This window comes from Macaca fascicularis, chromosome 13 (assembly GCF_037993035.2).
Source record: "Macaca fascicularis isolate 582-1 chromosome 13, T2T-MFA8v1.1".
In the NCBI taxonomy this organism is placed as follows: Eukaryota; Metazoa; Chordata; class Mammalia; order Primates; family Cercopithecidae; genus Macaca; species Macaca fascicularis.
Window position 1 is genome coordinate 90,296,462 of NC_088387.1, and position 14,927 is coordinate 90,311,388.

Genomic DNA, 14,927 nt, shown 5'->3' on the forward strand with positions numbered 1-14,927 from the left:
TAAGAGACAGGGACTCACTCCATTACCGAGGCTGGAGTGCAGTGGCACATCATAGCTCCCTGCAACCTGGAATTTCTGGGCTTAAGCAATCCTCCTGCCATAGCCTCCTGAGTAGCTGGGACTATAGGCACATGCCACCATACCCAACTAATATTTATTTATTTAGAGACAAGGTCTCACTCTGTGGCCCAGGCTGGCGTGCAGTGGTGTGATTCGGCTCATTGTAGCCTCTACCTCCCAGGCTCAAGCGATTGTCCCACCTCTACCTCCCCAGTAGCTGGGGTGCCTACCAGGTGCCTACCACCAAGCCCGTCTGATTTTTGTATTTTTTGTAAAGACAGGGTTTCACCACGTTGCCCAGGCTGGTCTCAGACTCCTGAGCACAAGTGATCTGCCAGCCTCAGCCTCTCAAAAGTCCTGGGATTACAGGCCTGTGACACCGCACCCAGCTTTTTTCTTTTTCTTTTTCTTTTTTTTTGTAGAGACAAATCTTGCTTTATTGCCCAGGCTGGTTTTGAACCCGGGGCTTCAAGTAACCCTCCTGCCTCCCAGAGTGCTGGGATTACAAGTGTGAGCCACCGCACTTGGCATGTATTAAGACTTGAACTTCATGACCTGGAGCCTTTAGGTATCTATTAAAAAGAGCTATAAAAAAAGCATAAGAAAACAAAATTATTTTTACAGATGCAAATAATTTGTTTTTTTTTTTTCTCTTCGTTTGTCGTTTTGCTCCTTTTACAAATTCTTAGTGTATTATCTTGTTTTTGGGCCATTTGGATTTGGATTTTTGTTTTTTCCCTTTTTTTTTTTTTTTTTTTTATTTGAAGACAAGCTCTCACTCTATCACCTAGGCTGGAGTGTAGTAGCACCATCATGGCTCACTGCTGCGTCATCCTCCCTGGCTTAGGCAGTCAAGCACAGATGTGTACCACCACACCTAGCTAATCTTTTTTTGTAGAGACGAGGTTTCGCCATGTTGCCCAGACTGGTTGGAACTCCTGAGATCAAGTGATCCACCCTCCTTGGCCTCCCAAAGTGCTGAGATTACAGTCATGAGCCACTGCACCTGGCCTGGATTTTTCTTAAAAGGAATTTCAATTTGTTGTTCTAAACACAGAATTTTAAAATATAACTATATTCTTACCTAGCTTAGGAGTATAGTAGATATTGATCCTACTGTCTTTTTTTCTTGAAGTGCTATAGTAATCATAATATTTTTTCTTTTCTTTCTTTCTTTCTTTTTTTTTTGTGAGACAGAGTCTCCCTCTGTCACACAGGCTGGAGTGCAGTGGCGCAATCACAGCTCACTGCAGCCTCAACCTGCTGGGCTTAAACAATCCTCCCACTTCAGCCACCCAAGTAGCTGGGACTGTAGACATGTACCACCATGCCTGGCTAATTATTTTTAGTTTTAGTTTTAGTTTTTAGTGATGGGGTTTCACCATGTTGCCTAAGCTGATGATACTTATTTTAATTTTTTAAATAACACAAATAATTTTGAGATTTACTCATAAACAGTATTAAATATAGCAGAACAACTCTAACTTGCTCTCTATGACCGTTGACAGATTATTTTAATATTCTAGTTTTCATTTCCTTATCCGGAAGAAGATAGACTTGGACTAGATGGTCTCTAAATTGTCTTTAAATTCTATCAGCTTATAAGTCTTCAGTTTGTTCAAATCAACTCTACCAATGTGTTAAACCTTATGCATATGTTTTAGTATAAGATTATTTGGTCTAAAGTAGATCAAATATTTTAGTAAGGAATCTGGATTTGAATGTATTAATATAATATGTCATGTAGTATATTTTATTAAAGCCAAATGTAATGAATGCAAAGTTCGTTACTTAGTGTGTTTATCATATGTAAACTTAGCTTAGTTGCTACTTTAAATCCAATTATTGTCCAATACTTTTACCTTTAGAATTTTATTTGGATTTTAATGTATTGTCTTCTCTTTTGGCTTCTTGATGTTTTCATTTCAGTTGATTAACTCTCCTATGACTTTTTATTCTGAGGTTTAGTTCTCAGTTGCCTCAGAAAACTTTTTCTGGCTTTGTCCGTATAGCAAATGATTAATGATTGTCAAAGCAAATGGTTAATGGGTATCTGCTGTTTGTCTGGTACTCTGTGCAGTATTGAAGACATAAACAAGAGAAAACATAGTCCATGACTTAATGGAAGTTAGAGTCCAGTGGTTGAACATACTTAGAAACAGCCATTACAATATAGAGAGCTGAGATACATTTAGGAGGTAGAATGAAAAGGACTTTAGGGATTAATTGGGTGTGTCATGTTAAGGGAGTGGTGGGATGTGGGATGATTTCTGGCTTCCGTGTGTATATAGATGTACACACTAATACAGGGAATATAAGAGGGACAGATTTAAAGAAAAAGATGAGTTCAGTTTTAGACATGGCTTTTGTGTTGTTTAGAACTGCACTTTTTGATACTGTAGCCACCAATTACATGTATTTATTGAGTATGTGAAGTGTGGTTATACAACTTGAGGTATGCTGTAAGTGTAAAATATACACCGGATTTTGAACATGTAGTATAAAAGGAACAAAAATATCTCAAAAATAATCTGTCTTGATTATATTATAAAATGATACTGCCAGATTGTGTTTAATAAAATATCTTAAAATAAATTTTACCCATTTATTTTTAAAATATGGATACAATAAATTTTAAAATTACATATATGGCCTGCATTATATTTTTATTGGACAGTACTGGTTTAGAACATGAAGGTAGGTCTGGATGGAGATAAACATTTTGAAATTATTGATGTATGAGGAATAGATGGGAAGAAAGGATGTTAATGCCATTGTTCACAGAGTCAATCTCCAGAGAGAGTATAAGGAGTAGGAACAAAGGGGGAGTTAGATCAGATGGACATACCAGCATTAAGTGGAAGAGGAGATAAAGAAGAGTCAGTAGAATTCTGCTTAGAGAGAACTGAGAACGAGCAATATCACAGAGAGGATGAGCTTTATTTAGCAAAGAGGGAGGAAGAGTATCAAATGCTGCACAGAGGTGAATTAAGAACCTTGCAAGAGCAGTTTCAGTGGAATCAGGTTAGAAGGTAAATTGGAACGAAGAGGCGAAAACCAAATGTGAAAAATTGTTCTCTACTAGTTTTGAGTATGACAGAAAGGAGCAGTGTTTAAATGTTAACTGACTTGGTAGATGAGGAGATCCAGGGAAACACAGTCAAAGGAGGAGTTTTTAAAGATGGGAACTGTGAGATTACTTCAGAATTTCCAGTAACATTAATTCCTAATTTGAGGTCTTAGAGAGATTTGACTTAAGATTATATCACCTGTATGATTCTCATTTTGCCCCAGTTTAACCTTTTTTGTCTTATATTTTATTCATTTAGGAAAGAATCTATAAGGAGGAATGGCTGTATATATGTGAAATATAAATTATTAATGTTATGCATGTAAATTTTTCCCTGTCATTAAAATTACCTTTTTTTTGGTTAAGTAATCATACAGAAAATAATTTTGAAAGATACCTCAGTACTAAAAATTTTCAAAGTAAATAAAGTCTTCCTGGACATGGTCTTTAGCAAGTTTGTACTAAATTTTATGAAAAAGTAATGCTTTTTGCACCAAAAATGTAAGAGTAACTCCTGCCAGAACCACATTTTCAAACACCATACATAATTTCCACTTGGATGTCTTATAAACAGCTCATACTAAACACATTCCAAACGGAGTTCCTGATTTTCTTCCCACCAAGACCTGTTCTACTCATAGACTTTCTTAATTCAAATGATGGTGGTCCTATCCTTCCACTTTCCTGACTGGTCTTCTTAGACCTACTCTTGTGTTTGTCAGTCTCAGGTAGCTTAAAGTAGGAACCAAAGCAATTATTTTAAAATCTAAATCAGATCATGTTACTCTTCTGCTCCGTATCTCCTGTAAAATTGCCCCCTTTCAGTCAGAATAAAAGCCAGTGTCTTTACAATGGGTAGGCAAAAAGGACCAACGTGACTTGCAGCCCCCAAATGTTAAGAGCCCTCCATCTTCTTTTACTCTTCTTTCACTCTACTGTGGACACACTGATCTCCTTACTGTGCCTTGATAATGTCAGGTATGTGCCTAGCTTAGGGCTTTTGCCTGTTTTGCACTTGACTGTCTCACTTACCTCAAGTCTGCTTAGCTCTCACCTTCTCAGTGGGGCCTTCTGACTACTCTATTTAATTTTGCATCCTACATCCTACCCTTGCAGCATTCTCAGTCCACCATACCCTGTTCCACTTTTTCTTCTAAAAAACTAAATACTTAACTACATTTCTGTCAATCAGGATATTTGTTTTGTTCACTGATGTATACAAAGTGCCTAGAATAGTGATTAGAATATAAGTAGGTGGTCAGTACATATTTTTCAAATGAATAAATTAATGGATATAATCTTCCTGTATGCAATTTGAAAACATGACTCTCCTAACTGTAACATGTAAAGGAAATAAAAGGAATTTATAATAAATATGTATTTAAGAATGTAAATGCCCAGGCACAACTAAATTAGAAGATACAATGAAGTATTCAAATGTTTATGAATAGTATTATTAATGTAAAAACAGCTACAGATACACACTTACAAAGGTATGTGTTAGTGACTGAAATTACTAAGTGCCATTGCTAGTGACTTGATTTTCCAAAATGGTGAACAATTCTTAGTAAACTTGTAAACAAAACAAGTACAGTCTTCCCTCACTTTGCATGATAGTTTTATTCCTGGGAAACTCATTGTATATTAAAATCAATGCAAAACTTATTTCTGTTTGTATACAAAGTAGAATTAATGTATAGATAATTAAGGCTGTAGATATTCTGTAGTTTTATGGATGGAGAACAGTCTTTGTGTATGAAACTGTCTTGTGTCAGCATCCCTGGAATCCCACTGAGTCCCAGTAGCATCTTCAAATTATTGTGACAGCCAAAAAGCGCGCATCATTTTCCATTAGGCTCCTTGGATGAACAGCTGTTCATTGACCTTACCCTGCTGTATTTTTATTCTAGGTATTTATTACTGCATGACTTATTATTCATTTGTTGATTTGTCTTGGGGTTATCTCCCTCATTGGATTATATAAGCTTCATGAGAACAGGGACTTTGTCCATTTTTCCATCCCAGTGCCTGTCAGTGGGCACACAATATATACATTTGTTGAATGAATGATAATAGATGGGGAGGGTGGTGAGAAATGAAGCTTAAAGACTCTAGAACAGCTGTCTTGAAGGATCTTAAATAGGGAAGTGATAAAGTTGGTTTTGTATTTGAATAGACCATATGACTGCAGTGTAGCAAATGGGTTGGAAGGAGGCTGGAGGAGATACATGTAGACCAGTTAGGTAGTCCAGATGAGAAACGATGGTAATTTAGACAATGGGTGGAGTGATGGTGGTAGAAGAGAGGGACAGAAATATATACAGTATATTTAGGAGACAAATTGATGATGGGACTTGGAGGTAGATTGAGCTTGTGGGGGTCGAGGAAATGTCAAGGATGACTCCTAAATTTTTGGCTTTGCTGCTGGTTGGATGGTTACATTATTTATTTAGGCCATAAGCACAGGAAGAAAGGACCAACATTTTTTTTGGTGGGGCAGGAAGATCATAAATTCTGTTAGGGATATGTTATGTTTGCTATTGCCTTTAAGACATCTAAGTAGAGATGTCAATCAGATCGACATTTGGATTTTCATTTTGCCAGTTATTTTTGAGTACGTATACATCCTGAGGCGTTGGTGGAGATACAGCAATAAACAAACATGGTTCTTACTGTCATAAAACTTCTAATTGGAGGAGATACATGTTAATTTTAAAAGGTAAGGAAATATATTAATTAGTTTCAAGTAGTAATGTGTGCAGAAAATACCTAAAACCGTAAATGATGGTAAATGATTAGAGGCTTTGGATTGAGTGGTCTGAGAAAGACTACCTTGAGGATGAAAATTAAAGTGAGTTCGGAATGATAAGAAAGAGCAAACCAAGTAAAGATCAGAAGGAAGAGCATTTTAGACCGGAGAAGTTGCCAGTGCAAAGATCTTAGGTTTGGAAAGAGGCTGGTGTGTTAGAAGAAAAGGAAAAAGCCAGTGTTGTGGGAGTATGGTGCATAAGAGTAAGAAGAGTGGTGTGTATAAAAGAGGCAGGGAGCTGATAGTATAGGGTAATAATTGAGGGGAAGAACTTTATATAAATACAATATAAAGGAAGTGAGATGATATAATTTGCATTATTTTTAAGGTCACTCTGGTAGTTGTGTGGCAAATGGATTATACAGGAGGGTCAGAAGTAGCAACAATGGGGCTAGGGGTGGTGGCTCACATCGGTAATCCCAGCAGTTTGAGAGGCTGAGGCGGGCAGATCAGTTGAGGTCAGGAGTTTGAGACCAGCCTAGCCAACATGGCACAACCCCCTTTCTCCTAAAAATACAAAAATTAGCCAGGCATAGTGGTGCATGCCTGTAGTCCCAGCTACTCGGGAGGCTGAGGCAGGAGAATCGCTTAAACCCAGTAGGTGGAGGTGAGGTTAGAGTGAGCTGAGATCACATCACTGCACTCTGGCTCTGGGGACAGAGCCGAGCCTCTGTCTCAAAAAAAAAAACAAAAACAAAAAAAACAAAAAGGAGTAGCAACAATGGGCCATTGGCAGAAGTTCAAGGGAGAGATGATAGTAACTTGGACTGTGGTGATGTTGGTGGAGATAGAATGAAGTGGATGGAGTTCAGATCTTTTCAGAAATAAGAGTCAAAAGGACTTTGCTAATGGGTTGACTGTTTTGGTTTGGAGCTCGGAGAAGGCTTTCAATCCGACTAGAGATGTAAGTTTGGGAGGTCTCAGTAGATCATTAAAGCCAGGACAGAGATGAGATTGCTTACTATAGTAATCATTAACCCTGTCATTGCAACAGAACTCAGTTGTGGAACTTTGTTGAAATTTGCTGAGACCCTGTCTCAAATATTGAAAAATTCTGAATAAATATTGAGTATTTGCTTCATATTAATATGCTTGAATTTAATGTTTGATTTTAACATGTGGACTTGGAGTTTATTTCTGTGGTCCATTTGTTGAGATATTTTTATTTATATTTAGAATTTTTAAATGGCTCATAAGTGTTCTATTTTATTAGCATACTGTTGATTCAAATTACAAGTCAATTTTGGGAGTTAGAATACATGGGTCAAAATAATAAGAATGGTTAGCTCTAGACATAAACTTAGGTGTGTTTATATTACATATATATATGTACACTTGCTGTTAGGCAGAATTAAATAATGTATTGTCTTAATTGATTAATCAGATGGTGAATGTACTTTGTCGTATTTCTTTTCTAAGAGATTATTTTATATTATAAATAATTTAATTCGTTTGAGAACCAATATCTTAGTTTTCATATGTGATCTTTTCAGACAAAATGTACTTGGATGGTTCTCTGCATAAGCATTATAAAAATGTTAACGATTTTGAATTGCAGTAATAAGTATACATTTTGAAAGTTTGATAGAGTAAAAAGAAACTAAGTATAAAATTTTAGATTACATCTGTTCAAAATTAGCATGTTAATTAAGTTTTGGTCCTTTTTAACTGGAAACTATTACCAAATATAGTTATTACAAGGCTAGAAAATAAAACCATTTCTAAGTTGCAAAAGAAAAATAGCTATTCTTCTTATTGCAAAATGTTTATATATCTAGCACTTGAATATCTTAGAAATTAATTATGTGAAAAAACACAAAATATAGAATGAACTACCAAATGTAGTTGGGAAAAATTATGTAACTGTAGCATAGGATATCTAAACTCTGAAAGTCTTGCAATTTTTTTGGCTATAGACCAATTTCTTTGGTAATTAGTGCTTTGCGATGTCAATAATTACTGTGACTAAAGCAGAACCTATTTGGAGATATTGATCTTGTAAACTTTACTTACTTGAAATATTAGTCATAGTTATTCATATGAGATGGTCATAGGTTATCATTTTTATTATACTACTCTTTTGGGTGTAGACCAGTGTTTCATTATGGACATTGGCAAATTATGATTCAGCAAGGATAATCTGAAAATGTCATTGTATTCATCTGTTGTAACTTCTTTTTCTTTTAAATTTATCAGTTACTTCACTTAATTTGAACATGAACTACTCTTCTTCCTTCCTACTATTTTAAAAGTGAAAATTGTTCCTTTGTCACCTCATTTGTCACTTCTTTCTCTTGAACCTAAGCCAATAGCTTCTTAGTAAGTTTTATAACATCGCTTGTAAGATAGCCATTTATTAGTACATTACTTAGCAGTGCTATTTTTAAGGTGAGTTTTTTCCATAAAACTTTCACTGTTAACGATTTTATCTTGATGCCTCTTAAAGAAACTAGAGTATTTCCTTTTCCTACCCCACGTCACTAAATATGTACTTATCTGCAAATATAAATGTATATCCTTTAAACTATAAACCCAAAATTCTAATGATTTGATAATGTGGTGTTAATTATGTGGTTGGAATGATTCTAGTTTTTATTTCATAAGTGCCTCTAAAAGTTTTGCTACTCCTTTGCATTTATTACTTTTGGGAGAGATTTACTTCTGGGTGATAATTGTTAGATTGTCATTTTATTAAATCTAGGCAAACTTTTTTAAAGAGGGAAGATAATTTGTTGTCTTATCAGAGTCCTGAATTTGAGCTTTGTCAGTTAATACTGCCTATTTAGTTTAGGGTTGCCACTTGGAATTTGACATCACAAACTTCACCGATTACTTGAAGAGTCAACACAATGATAGATTGGTTCACCCCTTAAATTTAGGGAGTTTGCTTTCAATTTGTGGATTTCTTTCTGAAACTTAAATTCGTCAGAAACCTGTATCCTTAATTTGTGGATTTCTTTCTGAAACTTAAATTCCTCAGAAACCTGTATCCTTGATGGATGGGCTTTTGGTGTTTATAATGTCTGCCTTATCTTAGAGCATCTTAGAGCTGAATGAATAGTATACTGACCCATTTCACTCCTCCACATTAGGTCAAGTTTATGTGAACAATCAAATTATCACTATCCTAGGCCTTAGGAAGCTCTCATTGCCTGGACTTTAGACTCACTGATGATATCTTCTACTATTTTAAGAAATAAAACAGTTAATTCAGCATAATTGGGGAAGGATATTCTTTTTCATCGTCTTGGACTTTTGCCACCAGCATTGAAGTAGCATTTCTGTCTTTTTGGAATTTTCCTAATAGTAATCTCATAGCTGTTAACATAAAAACATAGGTATATCTAAAAGTGTATTCACCATTATTCTGTATTAGTTAATAATGTTCCATTTCTAAATTTTATCATTATTGCTTTTGTTTGCCTACTTCATGAATTTTTCAATTAGAGGTTCACCTATGAGAAAAGCCTTAGTTTTCCCCTCTGTCTTTCCTTATAAAGAGACACTTGTGTCAGCTAATTAAGTATAATTGAATTAATTTTTGCACTAGTAGGTTTATAGCACACTTTAAAGAATTAAAATTTTTGCACATTTAATTTCTTAACTCCTATCATATCAATTTTTTATTTTCTCTCGTAATTTAACCAGTATATCTTCATTTTTAACTCTTTACTTACTAGTATCTTTTCTGCATTTAATTTCCTGTTTTTCTGTGTTAGGTTTTCTTGACCAGTTACTTTGAATTCTTTGTCTTCTGAAATGTGATCATAAGTTTTCTTCTGTTTAAATTCATATCAGTTAAATGTGATGTTTGTTCTGAATGTGCTTTGAGATTTTAATATTAAAATGTACATTAGAATCTTGGTGTCACATTATTTATTAATAAATGATTTATATTTAAGGTAAGCTGTCCTAGATAGACTTCATTCCGGAGCATTAAAAGTTCACCTACAATATGTATGCAAGTTGTAGCTATGTAAGTGTTCAAAGAATTGTTAGTATGAGTCTTGTTATACTATAATACATCAGAATAGTCAGTGAGAAAGAGTCTGCAATTAGAAATTTAGAACCAGGACTTTTGCCTGTTTTAGGCCTCTGTTCATTTAGCTCTAGGGAAGTTATATCTTGATCATCCATTATTTATGGAAGAGATTTATAATTCCATCTCTGCATTAGTGCCATCCATTCTTGGGTTAGAAATGTACTGTAATGTTTTTGGCATCAGAATTATGATATTATTTATATTAGGTTTAACTTTGTGTGTGTGTGTGTGTGTGTGTGTGTGTATGTGTGTGTATGTGTATGTGTGTTTGTTTGTTTTTTGAGACGGAATCTTGCTGTGTCGCCCAGGCTGGAGTGCAGTGGCACAATCTCGGGTCCCTGCAACCTCTGCTTCCCAGGTTCAAGCCATTATCCTGTCTCAGCCTCCCAAGTAGCTGGGATTATAGGCGTGTGCCACCATGACTGGCTAATTTTTATATTTTTAGTGGAAATGGGGTTTCACCGTGTTGGCCAGGCTGGTCTCAAACTCCTGAACTCAGGTGACCCACCCGCCTCAGCCTCCCAAAGTGCTGGGATTATAGGCATGAGCCACCTCATGCCTGGCCCATCTTAGGTTTAACTTTTAAGTTTGTATTTCTCTGAGCTTATATACCAAGTGTCAGTGGAGAGTGTTGACCTGGAAGCACTGTGGTTGGCAGGGAACAACCAACTTAGCATTACAAACTGGTTGTGGACCAATCTGAGAGTGGCTAATTGATGTGCAAGCAATTCAAAGTTGATTGCACATGTATATGTCTATGTTTCAGATATATATATATATAGATATAGATATAGATATATAGATATAGATATGGAACATTGATAATGTTTGTGAAGGAGTTGAATATTCTGAAGGAAAGTTTTTTTATAGAATTAAATTTTGATGCTGCCACTGTAAAATTTCTATGTTACCCACTGATTATCATTTTCCAGATGACTTTTGGTTTTAACGGATGTTTATTTGATTACTTTTGGTGCTTTTACACCGTATCTGTTTTTTTAAAATGTGAAATAAAAACAAAAACACAAAATAACCAGTTAAGTCCCTAAACCACCATTTAGGTTTCTCCCAGAGAGTATGAATCCAGTTTATTTAATAGAAAGTGTTTTAACTGAGTAAGAAAATAATATAATTGGTGTATGTATAATCAGCTAGAATCAATGATTTATTTCCCCGACTTGTGAGTTAAAGTTGCTATATATTTATGAGTTGTAAATGCATTATTTGAATGTATTTGGAGATTGTAGAATTTAGTATAAACTAATGTTCAAGTCATAGTGGTTGTTTTTACAATAGTCTGACAAATTTTATTCTGTATTAAGATGTGAAAACAAGGCATTCTAGCTTAAAGAATAAAGAGATAAAAAGCTTTCCTTTATTGTTAATCTTGTTCATAAGAGATCTGTGTTGTAGGCTGGGTGTGGTGACTCACGCCTGTAATCCAAGCACTTTGGGAGGCCGAGGTGGGCAGATCCCTTGAGGTCAGGAGTTCAAGACCAGCCTGGCCAACATGGTGAAACCCGGTCTCTACTAAAAATACAAAAATTAGCTGGGTGTGGCGGTGTGTGCCTGTAAGCCCAGCTACTTGGGAGGCTGAGGCAGGAAAATTGCTTGAACCCAGGAGGCAGAGGTTGCAGTGAGCCGAGATCCCACCACTGCACTCTAGCCTGGGTGATAGAGCAAGACTCCAGCTCAAAAAAAAAAAAAGATCTGTGTTGCTTAAGCTTGCCTTTATCATGAGCTTTAAATTAATTAAAATATGCTAACTTTTTTCTTAATTCGTGGTATTTTTTTTCCACAAACCTAGATTATTTAATGCTGGTGATTTAAAATACCTTTAAGTATATGTTGTGGAAACAGTTCAATTACAATTAACTCTTGATTTTTAATGCCAATAACAGAATATAACGGATATGGAGAAAACAGCCACAAAGTAAATTAAATTTTAAGTTTCATATACAAATTTTCACAGCAGATTTACTTTTGTGTATTCTTTCTATGGAAGAAAGATATTATGAAATGTTTGAGGATTGTCAGCTGAATGACAACTGGTTAAAGTAGTATAGAAACATACCTGGGGTTTGGAGAAAATAAACTGGGGATTAAAAGTTTTCTGTTAGTAGAGAGTTGACTATAATGGTAATAGCTTTGATGAATGAGTTTGATGTTTCACAAGGTTTATTTAATCTATTTTCTTTGTGTCTCCCTAATTGAAGAATTATGTTTAAGTAACAGTTTTAAAATATAATTAGGAAATAATAAATATTGTCCTTTTTCTTTTATTTTTTTCTTCCTCTTTTTTTTTTTTTTTTTTTTTTTTTAGGGTATGAGTATTATAGAACAATTAGACCCTGTATCTTTTAGCAATTACTTGAAGAAATACCATAATACTATATGTGGAAGACATCCCATTGGGGTGTTATTAAATGTAAGTATCCTTAGGAAGCCTTGACTTTTAACATTTGGTCATATAATACTCCAAAATATCTCATTATCGTTGTGATACAATGGCATCATTGGTTTTATGTGCCTGTGGTCAAGTTTCTTTTTAGTATCTTTAATATAATTTGGAGTTCCATTGCTTTTGGTCACTTGAATAAAGTTATTTATCATTGGAATACAGTTCCATACTTTCTGTTAAATACAGAAAGTTATTTAGAATAGAGACCCACATTTTCTCTTGACTCTTAGTTCCAATATGCTCTTTATAAATACAAACCAACATGACCTTTTAAGAGATATATGGTCTTACTACTTTTTTGGTTTTATTTAGTGGTCTAGACTCTATAAAAAATAAATGGAAGATTCTGCTCTTAAACGTAAGATGTTCATAATGTGATAAAGCAAGACAGATGATGTGTGTTTTTCTCATTAAAACAAAAATAACGCTTACTTCAGTTAAGGAATGATAAGAGTCAGAAGTTTTGGTTAGCTGGATTTTAGAAAGAGAAATAGCATTATTTTTTTCTTCTAATTAGGAAAACTATTAATTTTCATTCAAGAAGAATGAAAATATGACATTCATTAAGAAAGAAGAAAGTGTATACTCAGGATTGGGAGGAGAAAGTAACAATGGGCTCATTTGGAGAGGCAGGGAAATAATGGAGAAGATAATATAGTCCAGAATAGACTAAGGTAGGACCTTAAGTCCAGTATTATTTTAATGTGATTTGAAAGGTAATATATAGTGAGTTTTTAGGAAGGGTTTTTCTTCTAAACTGTATTGATTGATTCAAAGAAAAGCTTTTCAACTTAAACTAATTTTTGAAATTGAAGCTAGAATAAACTGTACTAATTTCCTAAAATCTTAATTGAATCAAATAAAATTTTTATTATAAAGTAAATGCTGAACCAATCTACAATTAAAGTAAAAATCCTAGCATATACCTTTTAGATCTGGATTTTAATTTATATACATTTCAAATTTAGTCAAAGTCAGATAAAGACTCTGATGTCTTAAGACAGAAGTAGCCAGGGATTTGGTTTATACAGTGAAGAGAATATATTTAAAAAGTTAAAAAGGGTTTAAAAAATGGCCTTATTACAGGGAGAGAGAAGGTAAATGATGACTGATGCTTAATTATCAAGAAACAAGATTAGAAGTTATTTGAGAGAATGATAAGGAATTCTTTTTTTTTTTTTCTATTTTAATATGATACAACAAGAGAAATTCAAGTAACAAAAGAGCAAAAGAGGTATCTAGGCTTCAGCTGTGAAGTGGACAAAGTCAAACCACAAACACATTGAGTGCCCACTTTTTTATGTGATGTGTGTCCTAACTAAATTTTTCTTTTTTCTAGGCTATCACAGAGCTCCAGAAGAATGGAATGAATATGAGCTTTTCCTTTTTGAATTATGCCCAGTCAAGCCAGTGTAGAAACTGGCAAGACAGTTCAGTGAGTTATGCAGCTGGAGCACTCACAGTCCACTGAAGCTCTGAATCCTCAGGGATGCCACCTGCACATTCTCATACTCTGTCCGGGGTCCCAGCCTAGCCTTTACCAAGATACTGGTCCTGGTTTGGGGGGATTCTGAAACCTCAAACTAATAGAACTTTCTTCTCTTTTTTTCTAGTAGGTGTAGTCCTTCCTTAATTTCAACTCATTAAAAAATGCTTTATAGTTTAGGGCAGTGGAAGGAAGGCTGGCATCAAAATGTTTTCATCAAAAAAGATGACAATGTAAAGGCTCAGTTGTGGCAGACAGTTTTTTGAAAGTAACTTGTAAAGCATTTACCATATCCTAAATTTGCACTCTTTGCAGACTTGTGCACATATATTCCGCTTTCAGAATAGTTTTGCAAATTGTACACAAACAAACAAAAAGGTGGAAGCTTTTTAATAAAGAAATTGCATTTATAAATGATCTGTATTAGAATATAATAAATCTCCAGTTATAGTCAATTACTACCCATGTTGTACAACAGATACCTTCTATTTTAGTTGCTAATAAAGGGCTACACAACTCAAAATAGTCTGATTTAAACTTATTGCTCTGTGGTATATATGAAAATTGTTTTTTATTAATTCTATCTCAGAATTTTTGTTAAAAATGGTAAACCTCAGCTCTTACGTAAAAATATATTAGGATGTATTTTATATTTTATATATTTATATGATTTTTTAAAAATCAGAAATTAGAATCATATAATCTTAAAGTTAACTTTTTAAATTACATGCAGTTTGCCTTTTTGTCTGTGACATCCCTTTGTGTCATTACTATATTGTAACAGAATATATATTCAAGATTGGTAAAAGGACGTAGATGCAATCCTTGACTTCAAAGATCATGTTTGATAGTCTGCAAATGAGGAAACATTGAAGAGTGTTCTTAGTGTTTTTCAAATCATTGCAGACCATACACTGCTGTGCTTTTTTAATACTTTAAGCAGTTTGACTCTTTTACTTGAATTTTTAGCAAGAGATCATTAACGTCATCAACAACAGG

General features: G+C 34.4%; 1 protein-coding gene across 6 annotated transcripts in view; it reads left to right on the plus strand.

Annotated features, from left to right (window-relative positions):
* MEMO1 (mediator of cell motility 1) overlaps window positions 1-14,451 on the plus strand; it is a 142,364-nt gene extending 127,913 nt beyond the window's left edge. For all 6 annotated transcript variants that reach the window (XR_012422510.1, XR_012422508.1, XM_045369546.2 and 3 more), the window contains 2 exons: window positions 12,305-12,409; window positions 13,782-14,451. Coding sequence is in view for 4 of the 6 variants with exons in the window: in XM_045369546.2 (XP_045225481.1) it covers window positions 12,305-12,409; window positions 13,782-13,913 (237 nt within the window). In the remaining 2 variants the exon portion in view is untranslated. The remainder of the gene's footprint in view (window positions 1-12,304; window positions 12,410-13,781) is intronic.
* Window positions 14,452-14,927: the final 476 nt, after the last annotated feature.